The sequence below is a fragment of the Scomber japonicus genome, chromosome 19 (genome assembly GCF_027409825.1).
Source record: "Scomber japonicus isolate fScoJap1 chromosome 19, fScoJap1.pri, whole genome shotgun sequence".
In the NCBI taxonomy this organism is placed as follows: Eukaryota; Metazoa; Chordata; class Actinopteri; order Scombriformes; family Scombridae; genus Scomber; species Scomber japonicus.
The window spans coordinates 30,300,595-30,328,494 of record NC_070596.1 but is presented as its reverse complement, the minus strand read 5'-3'; the positions used below and the strand labels follow the sequence as shown (position 1 = coordinate 30,328,494).

At 39.9% G+C, this 27,900-nt stretch overlaps 4 protein-coding genes across 4 annotated transcripts; 3 read left to right on the top strand and 1 right to left on the bottom strand.

Moving 5' to 3' along the window:
* The first annotated feature begins 2,086 nt into the window (after window positions 1-2,086).
* Window positions 2,087-6,546, top strand: LOC128379927 (E3 ubiquitin/ISG15 ligase TRIM25-like). Its single transcript, XM_053339565.1, has 2 exons — window positions 2,087-3,743; window positions 4,760-6,546. Exons 1-2 carry the CDS (start codon window positions 2,087-2,089, stop codon window positions 6,448-6,450), a joined length of 3,348 nt encoding a protein of 1,115 aa, XP_053195540.1. The 3' UTR covers window positions 6,451-6,546.
* A 2,011-nt stretch (window positions 6,547-8,557) lies between these two features.
* LOC128380170 (tripartite motif-containing protein 16-like) lies at window positions 8,558-9,860 on the top strand (the record flags this gene model as incomplete). Its single annotated transcript, XM_053339885.1, has 1 exon — window positions 8,558-9,860. A coding segment is annotated over one exon (1,059 nt), but the record flags the coding sequence as incomplete, so codon positions are not given.
* Window positions 9,861-12,081: 2,221 nt separating this feature from the next.
* On the top strand, window positions 12,082-13,825 carry LOC128380133 (tripartite motif-containing protein 16-like). The gene has a single exon (XM_053339836.1). It carries the CDS (start codon window positions 12,082-12,084, stop codon window positions 13,753-13,755), a length of 1,674 nt encoding a protein of 557 aa, XP_053195811.1. The 3' UTR covers window positions 13,756-13,825.
* A 621-nt stretch (window positions 13,826-14,446) lies between these two features.
* dbnla (drebrin-like a) lies at window positions 14,447-27,550 on the bottom strand. Its single transcript, XM_053339564.1, has 15 exons — window positions 27,468-27,550; window positions 26,388-26,443; window positions 26,189-26,301; window positions 25,281-25,355; window positions 24,842-24,985; window positions 24,675-24,752; window positions 22,785-22,936; window positions 22,633-22,687; window positions 19,764-19,829; window positions 19,562-19,670; window positions 19,251-19,484; window positions 16,415-16,483; window positions 16,224-16,322; window positions 15,898-15,954; window positions 14,447-14,583 (listed from the first exon to the last, which is right to left on the bottom strand). The coding sequence occupies exons 1-15, from the start codon at window positions 27,548-27,550 to the stop codon at window positions 14,447-14,449; spliced, it is 1,527 nt and encodes a 508-aa protein (XP_053195539.1).
* Between the last annotated feature and the right edge of the window lie 350 nt (window positions 27,551-27,900).

Genomic DNA, 27,900 nt, shown 5'->3' with positions numbered 1-27,900 from the left:
AAAAAAAAACAGTCGGGTCGAGTCGTGCTGGAACTGTGTAGTGGAGAAAAAAATGGCCAAAACTGACTGTTTTAGCTCCTGTCTCTCTAAAGCCCCCTTCAAAAAACAGATTAGGTCTCCTTTAAAAATGTTTGCCTCTTACAATATGATCACATGACAAATATGGTATGATGAAAGCTGTAAAAATTATGAAATAAAGGCGTAGTTTAGATTGACACCCATTTAATTAAAAACTGCAGCTCAGTGCAGCCTTATCTCGTCTTTAATAAATATATAGTACATACTGTAATGTTTTATATCTTTATATTAAAAGAAAATGATTTTTAAAAAATTCAATAGAACACATACAACTTCCAGTTTAACTTCAACTTTAAGCCTTGAATGTACAATTTTGTTTCCCAAAGTGTCAAAATATTTCAGACATGTTAAACTCACATGAATGTTGTCTGTCTCCATTTTTGCATTACAGTGATGTTTTCTGTCGTAGCCAAAGTGTTCATAGTTCTAGAGAGTTTTATGGTCACTGGTTGCAGACATTACAACCTCCACACCCTTAAAAGGAGTCCTCCACAGATTTATCATTTCACTCCTGAGACTCACAATTAAATTCTCATCTGTCAGGAAGTAAGTGAGTGTGCAATAAAGCGTATTTCCTCAACATGTCAAGCTTTTCTTTGTGTAACAGGCTGCGTTCCCACATCATCCATTTCTCAAAATATACTATGTAATAAAAAAGTGATGAAACCTGCAGCAAACTGGTATCTCTGAGAGGAATAGTAATATATTATGATGTCAGTGGCTGTTTTGCAGATACCACTCTACTTTTACTCAGTGGACAGTTTAAATAAAAAGTCTATTAGTATATTCAGATATGTTGATTTTTTCCATTACACACATTCTTTCTCCTACATAAACCTGGTGCCTACATTACCCACAATGCTTCATGCTTTTCTGTATTTAAGCTTTTTATTCTTGGGTGTACTGTCTGGGTGGAAATCACTACGAGTTTGGTTGTGTGTGTGTGTGTGTGTGTGTGTGTGTGTGTGTGTGTGTGTGTGTGTGGATGTTTGTACAGACCCAAAAAGCTCCCACAGATAAAGAGAGAGGTGTGAAAGAGAATGTTAATGGTACCTGTGACAGGAAGAGCCGATAAGGTGTGTGTGTGTGTGTGTGTGTGGGTGAGGGTGAGGGGGGGTGCTAAAAAGGGGACAAGGAGAAAGAAAGGGGGGAAGGGAGATGCTAGATTAACCCCAGGGGGCAATTTACTCTTGAGCTTCAGTCCATCAATCACCCATTCATTTACTAACAGGATCGTCTGCCTCTCTCTCTCTCTCTGTGTGTGTGTGTGTGTGTGTGTGTGTGTGTGTGTGTGTGTGTGTGTGTGTGTGTATGTGTGTGTGTGTGTGTGTGTGTGTGTGTGAAGGGAAAACACTGTGTAATTAAATGAATATCTACAAAGTGGTGTAACACTATAGAATTGGATTAATGCAGACAGTGGTAGGAAGTATACAGCTGTGTTTCCTGTGTAAACTATTAGTGCATGTTGGTCCATGCAAATACATGCCTGTTGGTAATTTCTCATACTTTTTAAAAAACTATTTAATGTTTGGGAATATTTCTTGTGTTCTGCCTGCAAATGTATTCAGCACTGATGGAAAAGTCTTGGTGGAATCTGGTGCAGTAAAACATGTCAAATTGTTAAAATACTACTTTATCACAGATTTCACAATAACACAAAGTCCAGATTTTCAGGCCAGATGTGATGCAACAGCTCCACCTTCAGGTAGACATCAGGTCACACCTCCTCTGTGAAGGTTCAGTTGAAAAGCTTCTGATTATTGGAGTGTAGATTCATTAATTAGTCGATTAGTAAATTACTTGTTAAAAACAGCTGCCTTTATCTGTTTTAAATCCTCATGAAGTGAATCATTTTGAGATGTGTGCTGTTGGTTTTAAACAACATGCAATGCAGTACAAGAGTTGTCAGGCTGCATTTCCTGCTGAATCACGTGTTGTTCAGATCAAACCTCAAACTTTTTTAACTTTTAAGGAAGTGAAACTCAGTCGTTGCCTTTGAAAAACTGAAATGGCGCAGAAAGGAGATCAGCTGTACAACTTTCGTTGTTCGATCTGTCTGGATCTACTGAAGGATCCGGTGACTATTCCCTGTGGACATAGCTACTGTATGAGATGTATTAAAACACACTGGGATGGAGAGGATCAGAGGAAGATCTACAGCTGCCCTCAGTGCAGAAAGACCTTTACAACAAAGCCTGTCCTGGTTAAAAACACCATGTTAGCAGATTTAGTGGAGCAGCTGAAGAAGACTGGACTCCAAGCTGCTCCTGCTGATCACTGTTATGCTGGACCTGAAGATGTGGCCTGTGATGTCTGCACTGGGAGGAAGCTGAAAGCCTTCAAGTCCTGTCTGCAGTGTCTGATCTCTTACTGTGAGAATCACCTCCAGCCTCATTACAATGTAGGTCAATTTAAAAAACACAAGCTGGTCGATCCCTCCAAGAAGCTCCAGGAGAACATCTGCTCTCGTCATGATGAGGTGATGAAGATATTCTGCCGCACTGATCAGCAGAGTATCTGTTATCTCTGCTCTGTGGAGGAACATAAAGGCCACGACACAGTCTCAGCTGCAGCAGAAAGGACTGAGAGGCAGAGAGAGCTCGAGGTGAGTCGACTAAACATCCAGCAGAGAATCCAGGACAGAGAGAAAGATGTGAAGCTGCTTCAACAGGAGGTGGAGGCCGTCAGTCTCTCTGCTGATAAAGCAGTGGAGGACAGTGAGAAGATCTTCACTCAGCTGATCAGTCTCCTCCAGGAAAGAAGCTCTGATGTGAAGCAGCAGATCAGATCCCAGCAGGAAACTGAAGTGAGTGGAGTCAAAGAGCTTCAGGAGAAGCTGCAGCAGGAGATCACTGAGCTGGAGAGGAGAGACGCTGAACTGAAGCAGCTGTCACACACAGAAGATCACAACCAGTTTCTACACAACTACCCCTCAGTGTCACAACTCAGTGAACCTACAGACTCATCCAGCATCAATATCCGTCCTCTCAGATACTTTGAGGATGTGACAGCAGCTGTGTCAGAGCTCAGAGATAAACTACAGGACATCCTGAGGGACAAATGGACAAACATCTCACTGGCAGGGACTGAAGTGGACGTTTTACTGTCAGAACCAGAACCCAAGACCAGAGCTGAATTCTTAAAATATTCACGTGAAATCACTCTGGATCCAAACACAGCAAACACATGGCTGTTATTATCTAATGGGAACAGAAAAGTCGAACGAATGAGCAAACAACAGTCTTATTCTCGTCACCCAGACAGATTCATTCATTGTTGTCAGGTCCTGAGTAGAGAGAGTCTGACTGGACGTTGTTACTGGGAGGTGGAGCGGAGAGGAGGAGGACTTCGTGTTGCAGTCGCATACAAGAACATCAGCAGGGCAGGACCATCAACTGAATCTGGATTTGGGCATAATGACAAATCTTGGGCTTTATATTGTGACCCTGACAGTTATAATTTTTGGTTCAACAACATTAAAACTCCCGTCTCAGGTCCTCGTTCCCGCAGATTAGCAGTGTACCTGGATCACAGAGCAGGTATTCTGTCCTTCTACAGCGTCTCTAAAACCATGACTCTCCTCCACAGAGTCCAGACCACATTCACTCAGCCTCTCCATGCTGGACTTTGGCTTAATTATAATTTGGGAGACACGGCTGAGTTGTGTAAACTCAAATAGACAGAAGTCATTTCAGACTTCATGTATGAGATTCTGTGTTTTTAATTCATAATTTTTGTCTCCATGTTTCTGAACTGCACAGAGATCGTCTGTCATGCTAATAGGGATTTTCAACACTTTTTGTACTTTATGTATGTGTTGTTGATATATTCAGTTTCTTTAAATATGACTCTTTCCTGTGTGTTTTTATTCATGGAGGCTCTCACTGCTCATGATGATGTTTTTTAACCTTCACTGCACTCTTCTTTATTCAAAATGTTAGTTTCATGTTGGTATTCATGCATTTGCGTGCTATTGTTTTTATATGGAGAAAACTGCAGAAAATTCATCATTATAAATATTTTGTTGTTGCTATTATCTAAATTCATAAAAAAATGTACAATCAATCAATCAATTGTCTTTTTAAAAAAATTAATAAGCATAAAATGATCTGATTTTAGAGAATAGTTAGAGAAATATGGACCAATCACCAAACCCTGACATAAAAGCAAGTATTGTACATCTAAATTAAAAACTGTTATAAAATGTTGAGACTTCACTGTATGTGAGGAAACAGTTTTAATTCACAGTAGTGCTCCCCATCCTGATGAAGTCTCCCTGTTCGTTCAAACATAATAAGCTCCACTCTGTGCACTGGGAGGTCATCTCAGATTTAAATAAAACTTCATAAAAAGCAGAGGTGAGCAGTGTTTTAAGATGAGAAATAAGCTCCATTGTAGATAAAAACAGAGTATCTCTTTAAAAGTGCTCCTCCTCCTGTAGTGACTCATTGAAAACCCCTCCCTCTTCTTCCTGCTCTCAAACACAACAGGCTCCACTCTGTGCTCAGACTCTATTTCCTTGTTCCCTCCCTATTAGATCTACAGTTTGAAGATGGGTGTAACCAACATGTGATGCGGTACAAGAGCTGCAGGCTGCATTTATGACTGAATCACATGTTGTTCAAATCAGATCTCAAACTTGTTCAGCTTCTCAGGAAGTAAAGCTCGTTGCCACTGAGAGCTGAAATGGCACAGAGAGATCAGCTGGACCGAAAAACAATCAGCTGTTCAATCTGTCTGGATCTACTGAAGGATCCGGTGACTATTCCCTGTGGACACAGCTATTGTATGAGCTGTATTAAAACACACTGGTATGGAGAGGATCCGAGTAGGCTCTACAGCTGCCCTCAGTGCAGAAAGACCTTCACAACAAAGCCTGTCCTGGTAAAAAACACCATGTTAGCAGATTTAGTGGAGCAGCTGAAGAAGACTGGACTCCAAGCTGCTCCTGCTGATCACTGCTATGCTGGACCTGAAGATGTGGCCTGTGATGTCTGCACTGGGAGGAAGCTGAAAGCCCTCAAGTCCTGTCTGACCTGTCCTGCCTCTTACTGTGAGAATCACCTCCAGCCTCATTATGATGCAGCTCCATTAAAGAAACACAAGCTGGTCAATCCCTCACAGAAGCTCCAGGAGAACATCTGCTCTCGTCATGATGAGGTGATGAAGATGTTCTGTCGCACTGATCAGCAGAGTATCTGTTATCTCTGCTCTGTGGAGGATCATAAAGGCCACGACACAGTCTCAGCTGCAGCAGAAAGGACTGAGAGGCAGAGAGAGCTCGAGGTGAGTCGACTAAACATCCAGCAGAGAATCCAGGACAGAGAGAAAGATGTGAAGCTGCTTCAACAGGAGGTGGAGGTCGTTAGTCACTCTGCTGATAAAGCAGTGGAGGACAGTGAGAAGATATTCACTGAGCTGATCCGTCTCCTCCAGAAAAGAAGCTCTGATGTGAAGCAGCAGATCAGATCCCAGCAGGAAACTGAAGTGAGTGGAGTCAAAGCGCTTCAGGAGAAGTTGCAGCAGGAGATCACTGAGCTGAAGAGGAAAGACGCTGAACTGAAGAAGCTCTCACACACAGAGGATCACAACCAGTTTCTACACAACTACCCCTCAGTGTCACAACTCAGTGAACCTACAGACTCATCCAGCATCAATATCCGTCCTCTGAGATACTTTGAGGATGTGACAGCAGCTGTGGCAGAGCTCAGAGATAAACTACAGGACATCCTGAGAGAGGAATGGACAAACATCTCAGTGTCCAGGACTGAAGTGGACGTTTTACTGCCAGAACCAGAACCAGAACCCGAACCAGAACCCAAGACCAGAGCTGAGTTCTTAAAATATTCATGTGAAATCACTCTGGATCCAAACACAGCATACCCACATCTTTTATTATCTGAGGGGAACAGAAAGGTAGAAGCAATAAATCAAAAACAGTCTTATTCTAGTCACCCAGACAGATTCACTGATCAGTGGCAGGTCCTGAGTAGAGAGAGTCTGACTGGACGTTGTTACTGGGAGGTGGAGCGGAGAGGGAGAGAAGTTCGTATTGCAGTCGCATACAAGAACATCAGCAGAGTAGGATGGTCAGATGAATGTGTTTTTGGACATAATGACAAATCTTGGGCTTTATATTGTTACACTATCAGTTATAATTTTTGGTTCAACAACATTAAAACTCGTGTCTCAGGTCCTCATTCCTCCAGAGTCGGAGTGTACCTGGATCACAGAGCAGGTATTCTGTCCTTCTACAGCGTCTCTGAAACCATGACTCTCCTCCACAGAGTCCAGACCACATTCACTCAGCCTCTCTATGCTGGAATTTATCTTTTTTCTGGAGTCACAGCTGAGTTATGTAAACTTAAATAGACATTTCAGACTTCATGTGTCAGATTATGTTTTGTAATTCTTCATGTTTTTGTCTCCATGTTTCTGAACTGCACAGAGATGATCTGTCATGCTAATAGGGATTGTCAACACTTTTTGTACTTTATATATGTGTTATTGATATATTCAGTTTCTTTAAATATGACTCTTTCCTGTTTGTTTTTATCCATGGAGACTCTCACTGCTCATGACCATGTTTTCAACCTTCACTGACATTTCTTCAGATTAAAATATGAACTTCTCTTTGTTCTAAATGTTAGTTTCTGTTTCTATTCATGCATTTGTGTGCTGTTGTTTCTTAAACAGAGAAAACAGCAGAAAATCAATCATTATAAATATGTTGTTGTTGCTACTTTCTTAATTCATAAACAAAAGTACAATCAAACTGTATTCATCATGATAATAATCAACCAGGAGATCATTAATGATGTTCTTGTACATAGCTGACAATCTGGGTTAAACTAACTGATTGTACTTTTTACTTCAATACTTTACATCAAAATTTTCAGTAGAAAGCAAATGTGCACTTACATCTGCAGTCTGATAGTCCAACACAGAGGAAACATTTTTAATATCAAAGTCATTTTTACCAAATAAGTTGACTTAGTTGTTTATCTCCACTTACAAATGAGGAACAATGATGTTTGTTGTTGAAAATAATCCTTAAAGACATAATTTCATTCTTCACTTACAGTATATTCTTACATTAATTGTCGAAATTTAAAGAAAATATGGGGAAAATACAAATTGGAACAATTGTTTTAAAAAAAAATGGTCCATGGTTGAATGTACATGTTGTCCCCTGAACTACACACACATAAAAACACTCTGCTTTGACTAATAATTTGTGTCCGATCAACTTTTCTCTCTCCAAAGAAGTTAAATTATTTTATAAACCCTTATAGTTAAATCTTCTCCTTCTCCCTCATCATAAATCCAGAGTCTGTGAGTCTGGGTGACAGAGTATATGTGCTTAAAATATAGTAATGGATATTAATGTTTAGTTTTTAATCTCAAATATTGTTTTAGCATCGTTCAGTGATGTTTGTCAGAATCCACACTGATGACACAACACAAAGTCCAGTTGGTGATTTTCAGCCCAGACGTGATGCAACAGCTCCACCTTCAGGTTAACATCAGGTGACACCTCCTCTATGCAGGATGACAGATGAAAACCAGAGTTCAGGTTCCAGTTGAAAAGCTTCTGATCATTGGAGTGTAGATTAATTGATTAATTGATAAGCAGTAAATTACTTGTCTAAAACAGCTGCTGTTTGCTGCTTCTGCAGAAAGAATATTTGCTGCTTTTCTCTGATTGACATTCATGAAAAGCAAATACTTTTGAATTTTGGGCTGTTGGTGAAAACAACATGCAATGCAGTGCATGAGGTGCCAGGCTGCATTTCCTGCTAAATCACGTGTTGTTCAGATCAAACCGCAAACTTTTAAGGAAGTGAAACTCAGTCATTGCCACAGAGCTGAAATGGCGGAGAAAGGAGATCAGCTGTACCGTGAAACCTTTTGTTGTTCGATTTGTCTGGATCTACTGAAGGATCCGGTGGCTATTCCCTGTGGACACAGCTACTGTATGAGCTGTATTAAACATTTCTGGGATAGAGAGAAGAGGAGGATCTACAGCTGCCCTCAGTGCAGACAGGCCTTCAAAATGAGGCCTGTTCTGAAGAAAAACACCATGTTAGCAGCTTTAGTGGAGCAACTGAGGAAGACTGGACTCCAAGCTGCTCCTGCTGATCACTGCTATGCTGGACCTGAAGATGTGGCCTGTGATGTCTGCACTGGCAGGAAGCTGAAAGCTCTCAAGTTTTGTCTGACCTGTCCTGCCTCTTACTGTGAGAATCACCTCCAGCCTCATTATGATGCAGCTCCATTAAAGAAACACAAGCTGGTCGACCCCTCAGAGAAGCTCCAGGAGAACATCTGCTCTCTTCATGATGAGGTGATGAAGATGTTCTGCCGCACTGATCAGCAGAGTATCTGTTCTCTCTGCTCTATGGAGGAACATAAAGGCCACGACACAGTCCCAGCTGCAGCAGAAAGGACTGAGAGGCAGAGAGAGCTCGAGGTGAGTCGACTAAACATCCAGCAGAGAATCCAGGACAGAGAGAAAGATGTGAAGCTGCTTCAACAGGAGGTGGAGGCCGTCAGTCGCTCTGCTGATAAAGCAGTGGAGGACAGTGAGAAGATCTTCACTCAGCTGATCCGTCTCCTCCAGAAAAGAAGCTCTGATGTGAAGCAGCAGATCAGATCCCAGCAGGAAACTGAAGTGAGTGGAGTCAAAGAGCTTCAGAAGAAGCTCCAGCAGGAGATCACTGAGCTGAAGAGGAAAGACACTGAACTGAAGAAGCTCTCAGACACAGAGGATCACAACCAGTTTCTACACAACTACCCCTCAGTGTCACAACTCAGTGAACCTACAGACTCATCCAGCATCAATATCCGTCCTCTCAGATACTTTGAGGATGTGACAGCAGCTGTGTCAGAGCTCAGAGATAAACTACGAGACATCCTGAGGGACATTTGGACAAACATCTCACTGACAGAGACTGAATTGGAAGTTTTACTGTCAGAACCAGAACCCAAGACCAGAGCTGAGTTCATAATATATTCATGTAAAATCTCGCTGGATCCAAACACAGCAAACACATGGCTGTTATTATCTGAGGGGAACAGAAAAGTAGAATTTATGAGCCAACAACAGTCTTATTCTCGTCACCCAGACAGATTCACTATATGGTCTCAGGTGCTGAGTAGAGAGAGTCTGACTGGACGTTGTTACTGGGAGGTGGAGTGGAGAGGAGGAGGAGTTTATGTAGCAGTCGCATACAAGAACATCAGCAAAGCTGGAGGGTCAATTGAATCTCTTTTTGGACGTAATGACAAATCTTGGGCTTTAGATAGTGACAGTTATAATTTTTGGTTCAACAACATCAAAACTCTTGTCTCAGGTCCTCGTTCCCGCAGAGTCGGAGTGTACCTGGATCACAGAGCAGGTATTCTGTCCTTCTACAGCGTCTCTGACACCATGACTCTCCTCCACAGAGTCCAGACCACATTCACTCAGCCTCTCTATGCTGGAGTTCGGCTTTATTTTCCTGGAGCCACAGCTGAGTTGTGTAAACTCAAATAGACAGAAGTCATTTCAGACTTCATGTGTCAGATTCTGTGTTGTTATTCTTCATGTTTTTGTCTCCATGTTTCTGAACTGCACAGAGATCGTCTGTCATGCTAATAGGGATTGTCAACACTTTTTGTACTTTATGTATGTGTTGTTGATATATTCAGTTTCTTTAAATGTGACTCTTTCCTGTGTGTTTTTATCCATGGAGGCTCTCACTGCTCGTGACAATGTTTTTAACCTTCACTGACATTCCTTCAGATGAAACTGAACCCCTTTGTTCTAAATGTTAGTTTCATGTTTGTATTGATGTATTTGTATTTGTTGTTTCTTGAACAGAGAAACTTCTTTAATCACAGATATTTTGTTGTCACCACTTTGTTTATTCATAAAGAAATGTTCAAACTGTAATTATCATGATAATAATCAACCAGCAGATCATTAATGATGTTCTTGTACATAGCTGATATTCTGGGTTAAACTAACTGATTGTGTGAATCAAGTGAATCTGTACATGAAATCATTGAACAAGAGTTATTGAACTGATTTTACTCATTAAAAATCTTGAAACTATGAGTCTCAGAGAGGATATGTTTGCCAAAATACAGTATTGTATGTTAATGTTTAGTTTTTAATCTCAAATATTTGTTTTAGCATCTTTCAGTGATGTCTGCCAGAATCCTGACTGATGACACAATAACATAAAGTCCAGACGGTGATTTTCAGGCAAGATGTGATGCAACAGCTCCACCTTCAGGTCAACATTAGGTAACACCTCCTCTGTGCAGAATGACACAGTTACAGATGAAAACCAGGAGTTCGGGTTCCAGTTGAAATGCTTCTAATCATTGGAGTGTAGATTAATTAATTAGTTGATCAGGAAATTACTTTTAAAAAACTGCCTTTTATGTGTTTGCTGCTTCTTCAAGAGAGAGTATTTGCTGCTTTTCTTTGTTTTATATCATAGTACATTGAATAATTTTGAGTTTTGGGCTGTTGGTTGGAATAAAAAACTACTGAGGAGGTCACACATTGGTTAATGAATGCGTTCTGTACATTAATGTATTTGGCTCTGTGCTGTTTGAAGTTTCTGATCAGATACTAAACTGTATTTTCTTGACTGTAGTTCATGATTCAAGTTAGAATTTATTATCATAGGTATAATGTTTACCATGCTCACCTTCAACAGCAAAAGCACATGTAGTCCTGTGTTTTAGCTGCAGAGTACTACTGATAAAAATGGACAGAAATACCAAATAATGCAATGAACTGGAATTATTATCTGATCCAAGATTGTTCTTTTTACACCAACGTTTTGTTTTTCTTATTTTTGGCACATTATGATAATGTAGGACATGAAAGGAAGTTATAGACATCTGTATTAAAAAAAGGAAACGGATTTGAACTCTGGTACAGTGCTGTTCATGGTCCGGACACCTTTTTTTTAATATTGTGGGTTTAATATTTTGACAGAGCTCATGAATGCTTTTCAGCAGCCGACACCCAAAACTCAGATGTTGGAATGTCCTTGAATGCACCAGTAAGGTTGCTAGGTTTTTGTTTTTTTGTTTTCTGAAATTACACCTTCAGAGAAAAAAAGGCTGACTGTGATAGAAAGAAAAAAAAATTGGTCAATAAACTGATGGATGTTTTGGAAAATGATCAGCAGGAAACTTATAGATGGGTCAAAAACAGCAATTTCCCTCTACCGTTTCTCTAAGGTTAATAATAAATACACAATACATGTAAGTCCTTATTAATATACTACACTGTTATATCATTATTAAATTAGCTGATCTGGTTCGTTCAAGTCCTTTGGGATGATGTTAATGTTCAACGTCTGAAGCTGACTGATATTGACCTGTTTTCTCAAAAAAAAATCCTTCAAAGAAGTTCATAAAATATGTGTGAAAATGATCATGAAGCAATTACATTTTTGGTTCAATAAAATATCAGTCAGGTGGTTTTTTAATCAATATGTATGAAATGATCTAATTTTAGGGAAGAGTTAGAGAAATATGGACCAAACACCAAACCCTGACATGACAGCAAGTATTGTACATCTAAAAAAAACTGTTTTAAAATGGCGAGGTTTTAATTGAAACTTAACTGTAAATAAGGACACTGTTTTAAAAGCAGAGGTGAGCAGTATTTTAAGATGAGAAATAAGCTCCATTGTAGATAAAAACAGAGTATCTCTTTAAAAGTGCTTCTCCTCCTGGAGTGACTCATAGAAAACCCCTCCCTCTTCTTCCTGATCTCAAACACAACAAGCTCCACTCTGTGCTCAGACTCTATTTCCTTGTTCCCTCCCTATTAGATTTACAGTTTGAAGATGGGTGTAACCAACATGTAATGCAGTACAAGAGCTGCAGGCTGCATTTAGTACAAAATCACATGTTGTTTAGATCAGATCTCAAACTTTTTCAACTTCTCAGGAAGCGAAACTCAAACAGTCGCTGCCACTGAGAGCTGAAATGGCACAGAGAGGAGATCAGTTGGACCAAGAAACAATCAACTGTTCGATCTGTCTGGAGCTACTGAAGGATCCGGTGACTATTCCCTGTGGACACAGCTACTGTATGAGATGTATTAAAGGATTCTGGGATGCAGAGGCTCAGAGGAAGATCTACAGCTGCCCTCAGTGCAGAGAGGTCTTCAGACCGAGGCCTGTCCTGAAGAAAAGCACCATGTTAGCAGATTTAGTGGAGCAGCTGAAGAAGACTGGACTCCAAGCTGCTCCTGCTGATCACTGCTATGCTGGACCTGAAGATGTGGCCTGTGATGTCTGCACTGGGAGGAAGCTGAAAGCTCTCAAGTCCTGTCTGACCTGTCCTGCCTCTTACTGTGAAAATCACCTCCAGCCTCATTATGATGCAGCTCCATTAAAGAAACACAAGCTGGTCGACCCCTCAGAGAAGCTCCAAGAGAACATCTGCTCTCGTCATGATGAGGTGATGAAGATGTTCTGTCGTACTGATCAGCAGAGTATCTGTTATCTCTGCTCTGTGGAGGAACATAAAGGCCACGACACAGTCTCAGCTGCAGCAGAAAGGACTGAGAGGCAGAGAGAGCTCGAGGTGAGTCGACTAAACATCCAGCAGAGAATCCAGGACAGAGAGAAAGATGTGAAGCTGCTTCAGCAGGAGGTGGAGGCCGTCGGTCTCTCTGCTGATAAAGCAGTGGAGGACAGTGAGAAGATCTTCACTCAGCTGATCCGTCTCCTCCAGAAAAGAAGCTCTGATGTGAAGCAGCAGATCAGATCCCAGCAGGAAACTGAAGTGAGTGGAGTCAAAGAACTTCAGGAGAAGCTGCAGCAGGAGATCACTGAGCTGAAGAGGAAAGACGCTGAACTGAAGCAGCTCTCACACACAGAGGATCACAACCAGTTTCTACACAACTACCCCTCAGTGTCACAACTCAGTGAACCTACAGACTCATCCAGCATCAATATTCGTCCTCTGAGATACTTTGAGGATGTGACAGCAGCTGTGTCAAAGCTCAGAGATAAACTACAGGACCTCCTGAGGTACGAATGGACAAACATCTCACTGAGAGTGACTGAAGTGGACGTTTTACTGTCAGAACCAAAATCAGAGCCCAAGACCAGAGCTGAGTTCTTAAAATATTCATGTGAAATCACTCTGGATCCAACCACAGTAAACACATGGCTGTTATTATCTGAGGGGAACAGAAAAGTAGAAGTAATGAATCAAAAACAGTCTTATTCTAGTCACCCAAACAGATTCACTGAGTATCCTCAGGTGCTGAGTAGAGAGAGTCTGACTGGACGTTGTTACTGGGAGGTGGAGCGGAGAGGAGGAGTCATTGTAGCAGTCGCATACAAGAATATCAGCAGAGAAGGAGACTCAAGTCAGTGTTTCTTTGGTCATAATAGAAAATCTTGGGCTTTATATTGTGACACTGAAATATATGACTTTTGGTTCAACAAATTGTTAACTCGTGTCTCAGGTCCTTGTTCCTCCAGAGTCGGAGTGTACCTGGATCACAGAGCAGGTATTCTGTCCTTCTACAGCGTCTCTGAAACCATGACTCTCCTCCACAGAGTCCAGACCACATTCACTCAGCCTCTCTATGCTGGACTTTGTCTTTATGATGGAGCCACAGCTGAGTTGTGTAAACTCAAATAGACAGAAGTAATTTCAGTCTTCACGTGTCAGATTCTGTGTTTTGTAATTCTTCTCGTCTTTGTTTCCATGTTTCTGAGAGCTTGTTGCTGCACATAGATCATCTGTCATGCTAATAGTGATTGTCAACACTTGTTTTTACTTTATGTATGTGTTGTTGATATAATCAGTTTCTTTATATTTGACTTTTTCCTGTCTTTTTATCCACGGAGCCTCTCACTGCCCATGATGATGTTTACTTTGTAATTATGGAGCCACAGCTGAGTTGTGTAAACTCAAACAGACAGAAGTCATTTCAGACTTAATGTGTCAGATTCTGTGATATAATTCTTCATGTTTTTGTCTCCATGTTCACTCTCTCATTACCTATAATGTCCATGTGTGTGTGTAGGAACACAAATGAGTGCACTGTGCAGGTTTGTGTCACTCAGTTTTAATGTTTGTTTTTTCATTTGATTATCTTTATTTCATGATTATGTTTGTGCAAATAAAGTAAAAGTGAATGAAAAATAAAATAAAGTTACAACTTGATGTTTTTATTATTACACTGTATTTAATGTTTGATATTGAGACAAGGATTTGATTTTTACCATTAGTCTTTTAGATTTATAAAGAAGCAAACCTGAAATATTAAAGACAAGAGAAACCAGCTGATTAAAAAGAAGTCATCTTCATCCATTTCCTGTGAAGCAAACTAGAGAAGCTCCACGTAATTGGCAGGAAACATGCCGTAGTGTCCGTCAGGCCCGTAACCTCTCCACCAGCCCTCATCCACCATGTCTATCTGTGTGATGATGTCATCGGGGTCAAAGGTAATCTCAGTGTCATCAGCTGTGGAGGACAGGTGATTTAAAGACCAGTTAATTGGGGTACACCTCCAGGAAATGACTGTAAGTCCAAAAGTGTCCTAAGTGTGTCTGAGTGTGTGTTGTTTGTCATTGGCTACTTTTGGGGACAAATTTCATAATTAAGATCAGTTCATTGGGGAGTGCTTGTCCTAATGGGGTTAGGGTTAGGTGTAGGAACCAGAACAGGGAATCCAGTAGATGACCAACCCCATCTTCCTCAAGAATATTTATTTGTTTTTTAATATATTAAAATCATAATTATATGTTGATTATTTCTTTCGGCTCAATTCACCTTTGTTATATCAAGTACCGTTTTGTTTTTTCATTTTTTGGTTTGGCTTTATTTTAAATTTCTCCATTCTTTATTAATTGCAGTCTTTCTTTTTCGTCCGTAGGTGGCCCTCGCGACATTTCGCCCAGGTGCAGATTTCTTCAAGCTAACCATCCCCCCAGCTACTGCAACAGGAGGTGTTGCTCCTTTGCTGTCTAATGCCAAACTGATGTGTGCTTGTGCTGTCTCCCTTTTATACTCTCCCTTTCGTTATTTTTTCGTTACGAATCTTTCCCTGTGTTTTCGTGTTTACTCCTTTTGCCCATGTCCAAACTGATTTCGAACTCTTTCTTTTCTCCCTTTAGGTTCCCGTTATGGATTAAAATTGTGTTTGTTGTAAATAGTTATAATAAATTTATCTAGTTATTTTTTTTTAACCCTTTTCTTCCTTATTTTACCCTTCATCCTGTTTATACTTATATTGAATCTGTCTGTTTTTTTCCTTCCCTTGATTTATTCCTTCTTTCTTCCCTTCTATCTTTTCCTCCATCTTCCTTTGGTTTTATTCTCCTCCCTTAATCTATTTCTTCTTCCCTTCTCTTCTGCTTTACCGTGTTTAACTCCTTTCCTATGGCTACTCCCCTCACCCAATACTAATTATTTTTTTCCTTTTTCCCACACTTTGTTTATATTTGTTTATTTCTGGGGATTTTTATTTCTGGGTTTGGAAAATACTTACGGTTCAGTGGGCACTTGATAACGGGTCGATATGGGGTTTGGGTTAGCGGGCACGGGATTAAACTGAACACGGGAGTTTGGGATTAGTTAGGGTTAGAATATTACCAGGTTTAGGTGGGTGGGATAAAGTCAGAATAAAATTGAGGGTTAGGTACTTAATATTAAATATTACACTTCTAGGGTTATTCAAATTAGGGTTAGGGTTCGATGTTAGGGTTAGTTCCAATTACGGTTAGGGTTACGTGTGTGTGTGTGTGTGTGTGTGTGTGTGTGTGTGTGTGTACATACAAGCCTGGTAGTCATACAGAGCTCTGGCACAGGTGCCTTGTCCACTGCTCTCTGTGTCTCCAGCCTGAAATTGTAAAGCAGATATTGAAACATTTTGCATTTATTTTCGTCCCGTTGAGCTCCCTTAAAACTTGATCCTGCTTTCCTTTTGTGTTTTAAAGAAATAGTCTGACAATTTTGGTGACAACATTTTTCGGTATGCAGAAAAACATTACAATTAATGTAAGTTCCTGTTCCTGTTATGTGAATATCAGCAGATTAACGAGTTCTCCAAACTGCTGTAGCTGCTACTGTAAAATTTTAATATATCATAATATAAATGGGACTCACTGCTGGAGTTTCCTGGTAAACATTTTCGTACAGATCCTCTTCTGTCACGGTTGATCGTGGTGCTTCATACAGATTTTCTTGAGCTGCTGCTTCATCTATAGATCAAATGAAATACAAAGATTCATATCAAATAAAAATAGTAAATATGAGTTTGTGGTGTTCTGTGTGTTCAAGGCGTTCGTCATACCTGGTGTAGCTTCTTCTGCATCATCATCAAACTCATCGGACCACTCGTCATCTTCAGTGTAAACAGCGTCTGAGTGTTTGAAAGGCAGAAAGAGACTCGTTATGATACTGATTATTATATTAAGGTGCATTATATTGACTGGTGTTAATAATATTTTGTCCACTCCATTAACATACATGAGGGGTGAAAATATCAGGAGCACCAGTCAATATAATGCACCATCACTTGTTTTTAATAGTTTCTGAACAACAACAGAGGAATAAGATATATCAGACTTTGATACACACACAATACTTGTTAGTAGATTAATTCATTGTTGGTTTGATTGTTGACAGTAAAGAAAATATAGGCTTTAATAATTACAGAATTTAGCAGAGAGAAGTTAAATTTAAGCTCTATGTCGTCACAAACTTGGAGCCACTTGTTTTTACTCAGTTGTAAAGTAAATCCCAGCCTGCGATCAAACCAATCAAACTGATCAACTTCTTAATACACTGCTTAATAACGTGGTTTTAAAACAAAACCCTAAGAAGGAATGGAAACTCATGATTGACTCCCAATCTACTACCTATTCTGGAGCAGAAACTGACAATTAAAAAAATATCCGAACCACAGTGACTGTCGTACCGTGCCCAAGCACGTTTGCCCCCAAAAATCCGGATTATTTGGCTAGTGTGAGTGCAAGTGTACCGTGCTTGAGTACGGTACACTTCCCTGGCACGGTATAGGTGTGCTTGAGCACGGTACATTTGGTCACGCATGCGCACTAGGGATGAATATTTTTCACGAAATTAAAACATTTTAAATCCCGGGATTTAGAAGCCAATTTTCCAGGGAATCCCAGGAAATCTACAATTTTTAAAAGGCAACATTAGCTGAGCCCTGGTCATTTCAAGCAACATTAAATGCAACGTGGAGACATTATGCATATATGGGTTCCCAATCCCACCATTTTTATGAAATGGTAAGTTTGTTTTCTGTGACTGTGACCCTCATAAAAGTAATATTTTACAAATCTGCATTACATAAACTAACGAAATTCATTAAAGTAAGTCATTTGGCGACTTCTAAGTCATTAACTAAGTCTTACTTTTACTGGAGTAAAGAGTTGAATCAGTATGTCTGCTTTTACTAGAGTCTTTTGTACACAAGTATCTGTAGTACTGTATACTACACAGGCATGACTTAGAAGAACAAGCCTGCACTTTTTAATCATAGTGCGTTGTGTTAACTAATCGGCTGTGTTGTGTTTACCGGCACACAACACGCTAACACACACCAGAGCATGTTTTATGAGAGTAAACTGTCTATGTTTTTGCGCTATGTATGTGTCGGAGGCAATCGGTTTTAGGTAATGTGAGTGTGGGCCAGCGGGGGACAGGGGAGGGGGGACATTCGTGTTTCAGCACGGTACGGAACAACTGGCCCTAGTGTGAGTGCGCCCTTAGTAGAAATAAAGTCTTTGCAGAAAGGAAACGTCACGAAGTTTAAGGTGGAAGTGTCAGAGGAGCTCGATATGATACAGAAACAGAGCAGTCTTGCAGTCTTTTAGGTCAGTAAAATTTAAAAATAAAAATGATTTCAGTCTAAATAACTGTCTGTGTCTTTGCCTGTAAAGATTGAGGACAGTTTGGGGCTTTAAACTAAATACCAGTGAATACCTGCCTCACATTTAAGGAAGATAACTCACAGTATGACAGTTTTACAGCGTTTGTGTGACCCCATATGAGCCTTATGGAGCTGTTCCACTATACAGTTCTAACACTACTCGGCTCGGTTTGGTACCAGGAACGACCTTTTCCATTACTATAGTTCCTCCTCAACGTGAGCGAGGTCGTCATAGCACGGCTGTGGGAAACTTCCGTGACTTCGTATTCTTCGCGACACAAACACATAACCAATGGAGGACATGGAGGTGATGGTGTACTTGCTGCTGTATGTGGCTTTCTGTCACACACAAAGCAAGAGAAGAGAAACAAATCGTTGTAACGCTGTTGCCGGTATTTAAAAATGCTGGGTTTGATTGGCCCAGTCAGGATCATAGACTGTATATAAGAAATGGACGTAACATCCGTGACATCACCCATTGGTTTGTGGACTGCTGCTCGGAAGCCAATAGTTTCGAATCTAGGCAGCGCCATCTTGAAAATGTCAGGTGCATGCTGGGAAAAATAAAAACACAGATTCTACTTATATGGGCATGAGGCGGAGTCATGGGCGGAGCCATGGGCGGAGCGGGTAGGTTGCTATGGTTACGAGGGCTGGATCTCGAGGACATTGGTCAATCAACCTGTCAATCAGGACGTAGCCACGCCCTAATGCATACCCTGCTTTATCGTCACATATAAAATCAGGGAGGCCAAAATGTCCCAAATGAACATCATACTGCATTGAAGAAGGCTTTAAACTAGCGATTGAGACCATAAACACATTTTGAAAACGTTTACTGAGGTTAGAAATCAAGTGAGAAGTTGGTGAATTCTCCATTGACTTGTATAGAGACGGTCGCCCCCTGGTGGCCTTTTGATAGAATGCAGTTCTAAGTTACTTCCACGTTGGTCTCATTTCAGAGGACCAGAACTCCCCGCCTGGTCTGAACAGAGCCAAATCCCATTTGGACACTTGCTAAGAACAGTGTGGACAGTGAGGCCTAAAAATCGGATTTGAGAAGGAATCAGATTTGAATCAGATTTGCCTGCAGTCTGAACGCAGCCATAGACTCCCTTATTTATGTACAAAATATTCCCAAACACCAAGCACAATACTACTGGACAACTAGAGGAGTTAATGATGTGAATGAACCAGAACAGGCTCCAGTGTTTCCTGTGGGTCTGACCTGCAGCTTGAACAGGTGAGGCTGCTGTCTCTGGTGGAGTAGGTGAAGCGGGTCGGACTGGTGAGTGAGACAGCACAGGTGAGACGGGTCGGACAGGAGAGTGAGACAGCACAGGTGAGACGGGTCGGACAGGAGAGTGAGACAGCACAGGTGGGACGGGGGTCACAGCGGGAGGCTTTAGGGGGGTTTCTCCCTCAAAGGATTTCTGAGATAAAAACGGACTCTGAAGCTTCCCTGAAAGACAGAAAGACAACATCAGTATAAATAATCAGTTCATGTGTCATCATGAGTTGTTAATTCCTGTCGTTTACCGGGTCTGGACGCAGCAGCAGACTGTCTGTCCACCTCACAGTTTTGCTCCCGCTGTTTGAAGACGTCTCTGGGATTGAACGATCTCTGAGATATCAGCGATTTGGCCTCCTGAGTTTCATTTAATAAAGGCATTAACATGTTAATATAACAACTTAAAGTAATGATTAAACTCTTAATTTCAGTGTCGTTGTTCATGCTCACGTTTGCTTTCTGCACAGACGCAGCAGTGTTGATTCCACTCTTCTTGTTTTCTTTTTCATGATGATCCTGAAACATATAAATGATTTTATTTAATGAATAAAATATTATAATATTTCATCCATTTGTATACTTTGTTCTCCATGATACAAACTCATTTCATCATATAATTATAAGAATGAATGATAAATGATAAATAAGACTAGAAAATTTTGAGTGCCATGGGGCTGCTGCCGGGACGAATACATGATTTATTTCCAGTGTTCAAAAGTCACCCTGATCATATTCTGGTTTCGAGAAATTTCTTGTTATATTGTTACTATAGCGCCCTGTTTGTAGAAATGGCTCAAATACGACACACTTGTGTATTGTGAGTGTATGCACAACATTTACAAAGTTCAATTTTACCTTAAAGATGTATGGCACATTAAGCGCATCAGGCCATGCCAGGAAACTTAAGTGAATACTTTTCATACTACATCTAACTGCACTGTGTAAATAATTGATCATATGGAACAGGTTCAAGTACATTTTACAGCTCTGCATTTTGCTTAGATCAAAATTAAGCTGCAAGCTCGGTTAACTGGCAAAACAGACAGACAGGAAGAATTAGCCAATCACAAAAAGTAGCTCAGTTTCTGCCCAGCGACAGGTTGCTAAGGCCCTACGGTTGCTAAGGTCAGCTAAGGCCCTACGGTTGCTACGGCGATGTGAGAACCTGCTTGGAAACTCTCAAAATGCCCCCAGAATTTGGCTTCTTATATACAGTCTATGCTTCTGACAAGGTCCCGAACAATTGCAAACTGTGAGAAAACCGTAAGTCGTGTCCAAAAACCGAAAACATCGTGAGAGACACAGAAGCCGGCAGATTCTGACAGTGTTTATTTTATTCACATATTCCTTAAAATGAGCGAGTAAGCTCAGTGTGAACACAGAGTGAGATTCTTCTGAAAAAAAAAGACGATTACATTAGGGTCAAGGTGGAGTGAGACAAGTATCCTGCCGGTCTCGGCCCCCCCGTTTAAATTTTGTGCAGACTCCGCCTGTCAAAGAAAGTTTTTATGAATCCTAACACCTATGTCTACATTTTGACAAAAAATTCTTTGTCTCCTTTTTACGGTTTGGCCGTGAGCTCGAGTTAAAAATAAAAATGAAGTTTATTTTTTACTGCTTCTCACACTCTAGCTAACTGCCGCTTCCACACTAACTTCGAAGAAAAAGTGATTTCCACTCCTCGTTTGACTGCTCATAGTTTGAAAAGTTTACATGTTATGTAAAAACAGTTTAGTGTTTTGGAGAGAGCACAAGTTTTCCTCCGTTTTAAAGTTTGAATCACATTTCTACGTGCACGTATGAGAGGGCTAGGTGACTCCGAAAAGAGGTGAATTTTTGTGGGTTTTTCAAAAAATTCCCATTCATTTCCAATGGGGAATTATGCCTGTTTTTTTCGGGTATAACTTTGGAAAAAGTTGGAATTTCAACACCAAAAGTCATAGCACCTCTTTCCCGATCGAACCGCACGTTTTGATGTATATATTGTCGGGGTTTTCTCAAAGCTCTGAGGCACTCCTCTACAGCGTGGCACTAATAAGGAATATACCATAACATAAACATCATATATAAATCCAAAATCAATAATTTTTAAGTAAAAATATATTAAAAAATATTGAATAATATATACTATACTATAATCATAATAAAAATAAATTGGCAAGCATTATAATAAAATGAATAATAAATTAAAATATTGTGAAACAGATAAAATGCCATAATAATAGCTCTGATTACTCAACATAGTATTTAGGAATAGAAAATATCTTACAGGATTTTGGATCAAGCTTCTCAAATATGAAGATTTATTGTTTTTACTTTTCATTTGTTAAATATCTGAACATTTTAGATGTAAGACAATAAACATAAAGACAACACTGTGGACTCATAGATTAACCACTTAACATACGCCCCTGTTTATGGACAGCCAAACGTAATAGCTTAGTGTCATACACCGTTAGAAACCTCAGACTATTGGCTAAAAGGTTATCAACTTCATTTCACCGAATATTTCCATAGGCTAGAACTTCAGTCAATCAAAGCCATGTCGTCATTGTTGTCGGTCACATGTCCCCATTGGCTTTGGAGACATGTACTGCCTAATCCTAAACACCGATTGGCTTGTGTGTGGTGTCGTCAGAAGCAGGAGAGGCTCACGGTCGTAAACATCTAGTCACGTGTACTCTGAGATGGACGTGCAGGTCAGGAAATGACGTAAACGGACCGTATATGGTTTGTTATTTGTGTTATTACGTTACGTGTTAGACTAAATACATGTTGACATATTGAGGAAAGTATTCCGGTTAGAAGGAAACGGATTTCATATTTCACAAGAATGGATACTTGGCGAGCTGTACAGAAAGTCCTGAGTCATAAGATGATCGTTGTGGATAAAGGGAAGACTTTGAAGGTATGTAGCATTATAGCTTTTCTTACTTAGCTCAGGGGCTAGCCGAGCTAATCGCTAATACTATTACGGCTGTGAGCAACCATATAACTCGTGAGTGGTCTTGAATGAATCAGGAGAATCTAAGCTTTCTAACAATGTACAGCATGAATATATATGTTTAAGGGTTGGTGTTTAAAACATTCAGAATAACGTGTCGCTATCTCTTAACATCCGTCCCGTCCCGTAGACGGAACAGCGTACGTTAAGAGGTTAAATGATTGACTTTACGAGAAAATAATCAGCATATTAATTGATATTGAAACGTTTTTTTGTTATAAAGAGATAGAAATGCTGATTTGTTGGTTTGACTCTGGACATGAGATTTGTCGTCAATAAGAAAAAATGATGAAAAGTGTTTGTTGGGTTACTCACCTGTCGCTGCTGCTCTCTCTCTCTTTCCTCTTCTTCTCTCTGCTTCTGATAAACCCTGAAACACAAACAGACAACAGTAGCTTTGATTGTTAGGTTGTGTGTGTGTGTGTGTGTGTGTGTGTGTGTGTGTGTGTGTGTGTCGTTTGACTCACTTGTCCTGTTCGATCTGCTGAGCTCTCTCCTTTGCCCTCTTCTCTCTCTCCTTCGCCTCCTTCTCGTCCGTCTCTCTCCTCTCCTTCTCCAGCTTTTGTCTCTCCAGCTCCGCGTGCTTGCTCTCCTCCCGTCGACGAACTTCCTCGTCTCTCTGAGGAAGACACACATGTTATTATAAAGTAAAGTAAGCTGAATACTCTGGTTTTGTGGTGAGTGATGGAAAGTAATGAAGTACAGTTAGAGGTACTTGTACTTTACTGTAGTACAGTTTGAGGTACTTTACTGTAGTACAGTTTGAGGTACTTGTACTTTACTGCAGTACAGTTTGAGGTACTTTACTGTAGTACAGTTTGAGGTACTTGTACTTTACTGCAGTACAGTTTGAGGTACTTTACTGTAGTACAGTTTGAGGTACTTGTACTTTATTGCAGTACAGTTTGAGCTACTAGTACTTTACTGTAGTACAGTTTGAGGTACTTGTACTTTACTGCAGTACAGTTTGAGGTACTTTACTGTAGTACAGTTTGAGGTACTAGTACTTTACTGTAGTACAGTTTGAGGTACTTGTACTTTACTGCAGTACAGTTTGAGGTACTAGTACTTTACTGCAGTACAGTTTGAGCTACTAGTACTTTACTGTAGTACAGTTGGAGGTACTTGTACTTTACTGCAGTACAGTTTGAGGTACTTGTACTTTACTGTAGTACAGTTTGAGGTACTAGTACTTTACTGTAGTACAGTTTGAGGTACTAGTACTTTACTGTAGTACAGTTTGAGGTACTTGTACTTTACTGTAGTACAGTTGGAGGTACTAGTACTTTACTGCAGTACAGTTTGAGGTACTTGTACTTTCCATGTGATGCTACTTTCTACATCTCAGAGGGAAATATTGTACTTTCTAATAGTATTGTAATACTGCATACTACATCACTCATAATACTGCAGTACTTTTACTGTAATACTGCATACTACATCACTCATAATACTGCAGTACTTTTACTGTAATACTGCATACTACACCACTCATAATACTGCAATACTTTTACTGTAATACTGCATACTACATCACTCATAATACTGCAGTACTTTTACTGTAATACTGCATACTACATCACTATAATACTGCAGTACTTTTACTGTAATACTGCATACTACATCACTCATAATACTGCAGTACTTTTACTGTAATACTGCATACTACATCACTCATAATACTGCAATACTTTTACTGTAATACTGCATACTACATCACTCATAATACTGCAGTACTTTTACTGTAATACTGCATACTACATCACTCCTAATACTGCAGTACTTTTACTGTAATACTGCATACTACATCACTATAATACTGCAGTACTTTTACTGTAATACTGCATACTACATCACTATAATACTGCAGTACTTCTACTGTAATACTGCATACTACATCACTATAATACTGCAGTACTTGTACTGTAATACTGCATACTACATCACTATAATACTGCAGTACTTTTACTGTAATACTGCATACTACATCACTATAATACTGCAGTACTTGTACTGTAATACTGCATACTACATCACTCATAATACTGCAGTACTTCTACTGTAATACTGCATACTACATCACTATAATACTGCAGTACTTTTACTGTAATATTGCATACTACATCACTCATAATACTGCAGTACTTTTACTGTAATACTGCATACTACATCACTCATAATACTGCAGTACTTTTACTGTAATACTGCATACTACATCACTATAATACTGCAGTACTTTTACTGTTGTAGGATCTTTCATGCAGGACTTTTACTTGTAATAAAGTATTTTACGTTGCTGTCTTGGTACTTTTACTGCAGTAGTATCTGAATACTTCTGCTGATTAGATTAATGATACCTGAGCTTGGACCCAAAAGTCGTCTTTGTTGGTTTGTTGAATCTCCTCCACAGCGTTGACTTTCCTATAGACTGAGCCCTGTGATATCAGCAGAGGAGAATCTGTGAGATTAGAAATGAGGCTCAAAAATGTCCACATTTTAGTTTGTGGTGTGCAGCCCGTCTCACCACAGGTCCTCTGGGTGCATCTCTGTATTCTTGTGTTTGTTTGTGGTAGTTAAAGTTGGATCCGGACGCTTTGGCCACCTTCGACAGGATGGTCTCCGGCTCCACGTCGTCATCTCCCCGAGCATTTATAGTCACATGGGCTCCCTGTCAACATGTTAACCAGCATTTCACTTAAATAATAAACAGTAAATGGGTCAATGACGTGATGCAACCCAGTGTCCAAATGGTGTAATCAGTATCTTCAAATCTGATTTTATATATATAGGAGAATAAATATGAAATAAATCCATTAAATAGTTGCTGAGATTATTTCAGTCCTCCCTCGAGGCAGTGTCCAACATTTCGACAGCTGTGTCGCTAAAAAAACTAAACATCTGCTTCTATAAAAGAAGAAGAACATTTCACTATCAGGAGCAGAACATCACAAAGTCAGACTCACCCGCAGGAAGTTGGCCATTGAGCTCACATGATTGGCATATTTTCCTTTCTGAGAGTCCTTCACCCCTTCACCTGTCTGAGTACATACAGTATATTCACATACCCACACACACACACACACACACACACACACACACACACACACACATTTATAAACCTTTTATCAGCAGCAGTGTTGAGGGACTGGGCAGTTTTCATCCCAGCTGGATTCATTTTTATTAAATTGGGGAGTTGAAAATACTTTTAATACATTACAATTCCCAGCCAGCATGTCCATGTGGGCCCCTTAAGGCTAAACCTGAGACACAAATATGGGTCCCAAGTGGGTTGGTCAGGAGTTTTCATGGTGGCCCCAACTGTGTTTGCCCATAGGGGCTTCAACTGGGTTCTGACTGGGTTTCAGGTGGGGCCCAAATGGGTGAGACCCATTGTTATCTTGACTTAGACCCCATATGGGCAAACATATGGGGTCTAAGTCAAGATAACAATGGACTTTAAATGGGGCCCATTTAACCAGCCCACATGGGCGTCACATGTGGGGCCCATATTTCTGAAACAATGTGGGGCCCATACTATTTGCCCTGTTTATGCTGATGGCTGCTTAGCCCACTTATATCCCATATGGGGCTCATACAGTCGGCCCATGTGGGTTTCACATTTTAATTTGATATTTTTTATTCTACCTCTGGTGTTTCCTCACTGCAGGTTCATGAGAGTTATGATGGGGTTTACTCAAGTTGTGTCATGTGTATGAAAAGTGCTATCCAAATAAAATCTGATGATTGATTGTTTGATTGTTTGATTGATTGATTGATCCATCTGGAAGCACTGATCAGACCCTGTCTTATAATATATTATATATATATATATATGTATATATATTTGTTCATGTGTGTTTTTGCGTCTCACCCAGTTTATGAGGACGTATTTGGGCAGACCAGAATTGGGGTCCTGGACGCGACAGAAGGCGTACATCACCTTCCCACTGCTCAGTTCCTCCACCATCTCCTCCAATCCACCGACTGCACAAACACCATCACATTATTTTAGACATAATTAAAAGAATGATTCATCTCTTTACTGCTTTTTTAAAACCTTCAGATCTTACCTCCTTTTTCTGCCAGACGGATATCATTACTGTTCCCTTCATAAGTAAACAGCACCCTGAAAACACACAAATGAAGAGTGTCATGATGTCAATACAAGTAAAAGTCCTGCATTAAAAATCCCCCTACTGTAAAAGTACTGCAGTATTATGAGTGATGTAGTATGCAGTATTACAGTAAAAGTACTGCAGTATTATAGTGATGTAGTATGCAGTATTACAGTAAAAGTACTGCAGTATTATAGTGATGTAGTATGCAGTATTACAGTAAAAGTACTGCAGTATTATAGTGATGTAGTATGCAGTATTACAGTAAAAGTACTGCAGTATTATAGTGATGTAGTATGCAGTATTACAGTAAAAGTACTGCAGTATTATGAGTGATGTAGTATGCAGTATTGCAGTAAAAGTACTGCAGTATTATAGTGATGTAGTATGCAGTATTACAGTTAAAGTACTGCAGTATTATAGTGATGTAATATGCAGTATTACAGTTAAAGTACTGCAGTATTATGAGTGATGTAGTATGCAGTATTACAGTAAAAGTACTGCAGTATTATAGTGATGTAGTATGCAGTATTACAGTAAAAGTACTGCAGTATTATAGTGATGTAGTATGCAGTATTACAGTAAAAGTACTGCAGTATTATGAGTGATGTAGTATGTAGTATTACAGTAAAAGTACTGCAGTATTATAGTGATGTAGTATGCAGTATTACAGTAAAAGTACTGCAGTATTATGAGTCATGTAGTATGCAGTATTACAGTAAAAGTACTGCAGTATTATGAGTCATGTAGTATGCAGTATTACAGTAAAAGTACTGCAGTATTATGAGTCATGTAGTATGCAGTATTACAGTAAAAGTACTGCAGTATTATGAGTCATGTAGTATGCAGTATTACAGTAAAAGTACTGCAGTATTATGAGTCATGTAGTATGCAGTATTACAGTAAAATTACAAGTACTTCAAACTGTACTTAAATACCGTACTTGAGTAAATGTACTTTCCACCACTGATGGGTGTGTTGATTACACTCAACAAGGAAGTATCATTTGTAACGTCAACAACTTTTTTAACTCACCAGTTTGTGTCTGACTTTCCGTCCACGACTTCTTTATAAGCAGCCGTGAGTGCAGGACCATTTTTACTCAGATTCACAGCCATTTTCTTCCAGGTGTCTTCATTCAAAGTCCGAACCGATAATCCCACACAAAGTCACAGCAGCAGCCTCAGGAGGAGAAACGAGAAAATCCAAATATATATATATATACAGCGATATATATATATTTTAAAAAGTGATCTTATAATCCTTGTCTTTGTGTAAAAAGCTCCACAGTATCAGAGCCGAACGACTGCAGCTCTGATTTATTGTGACTCCCAGTCCCAGAGAAGGTCAAAACCAGTTTTTGGACCAGATTGAAAACCAGATGGACCACATTCTCAGAGGAGTACTCATCTCATTCATTCATCAGCTGCAGGAAAGTGCAGTATCTGAAAGAGAGAGCACACGTTAT

Bases quoted from the DNA above. Each gene is read 5' to 3' on its own strand.
- LOC128379927 (XM_053339565.1), top strand. From the start codon at position 2,087: ATGGCGCAGAAAGGAGATCAGCTGTACAACTTTCGTTGTTCGATCTGT. The intron at 3,744-4,759 runs GTAAACTCAAAT...TGCCACTGAGAG, and splicing joins GGGAGACACGGCTGAGTTGT to CTGAAATGGCACAGAGAGAT.
- LOC128380133 (XM_053339836.1), top strand. From the start codon at position 12,082: ATGGCACAGAGAGGAGATCAGTTGGACCAAGAAACAATCAACTGTTCG.
- dbnla (XM_053339564.1), bottom strand. From the start codon at position 27,550: ATGGCTGTGAATCTGAGTAAAAATGGTCCTGCACTCACGGCTGCTTAT. The intron at 26,302-26,387 runs GTAAGATCTGAA...GTGTTTGTGCAG, and splicing joins CCGTCTGGCAGAAAAAGGAG to TCGGTGGATTGGAGGAGATG. The intron at 14,584-15,897 runs GTATGTACACAC...TGTCCTCCACAG, and splicing joins TCTGTATGACTACCAGGCTT to CTGATGACACTGAGATTACC.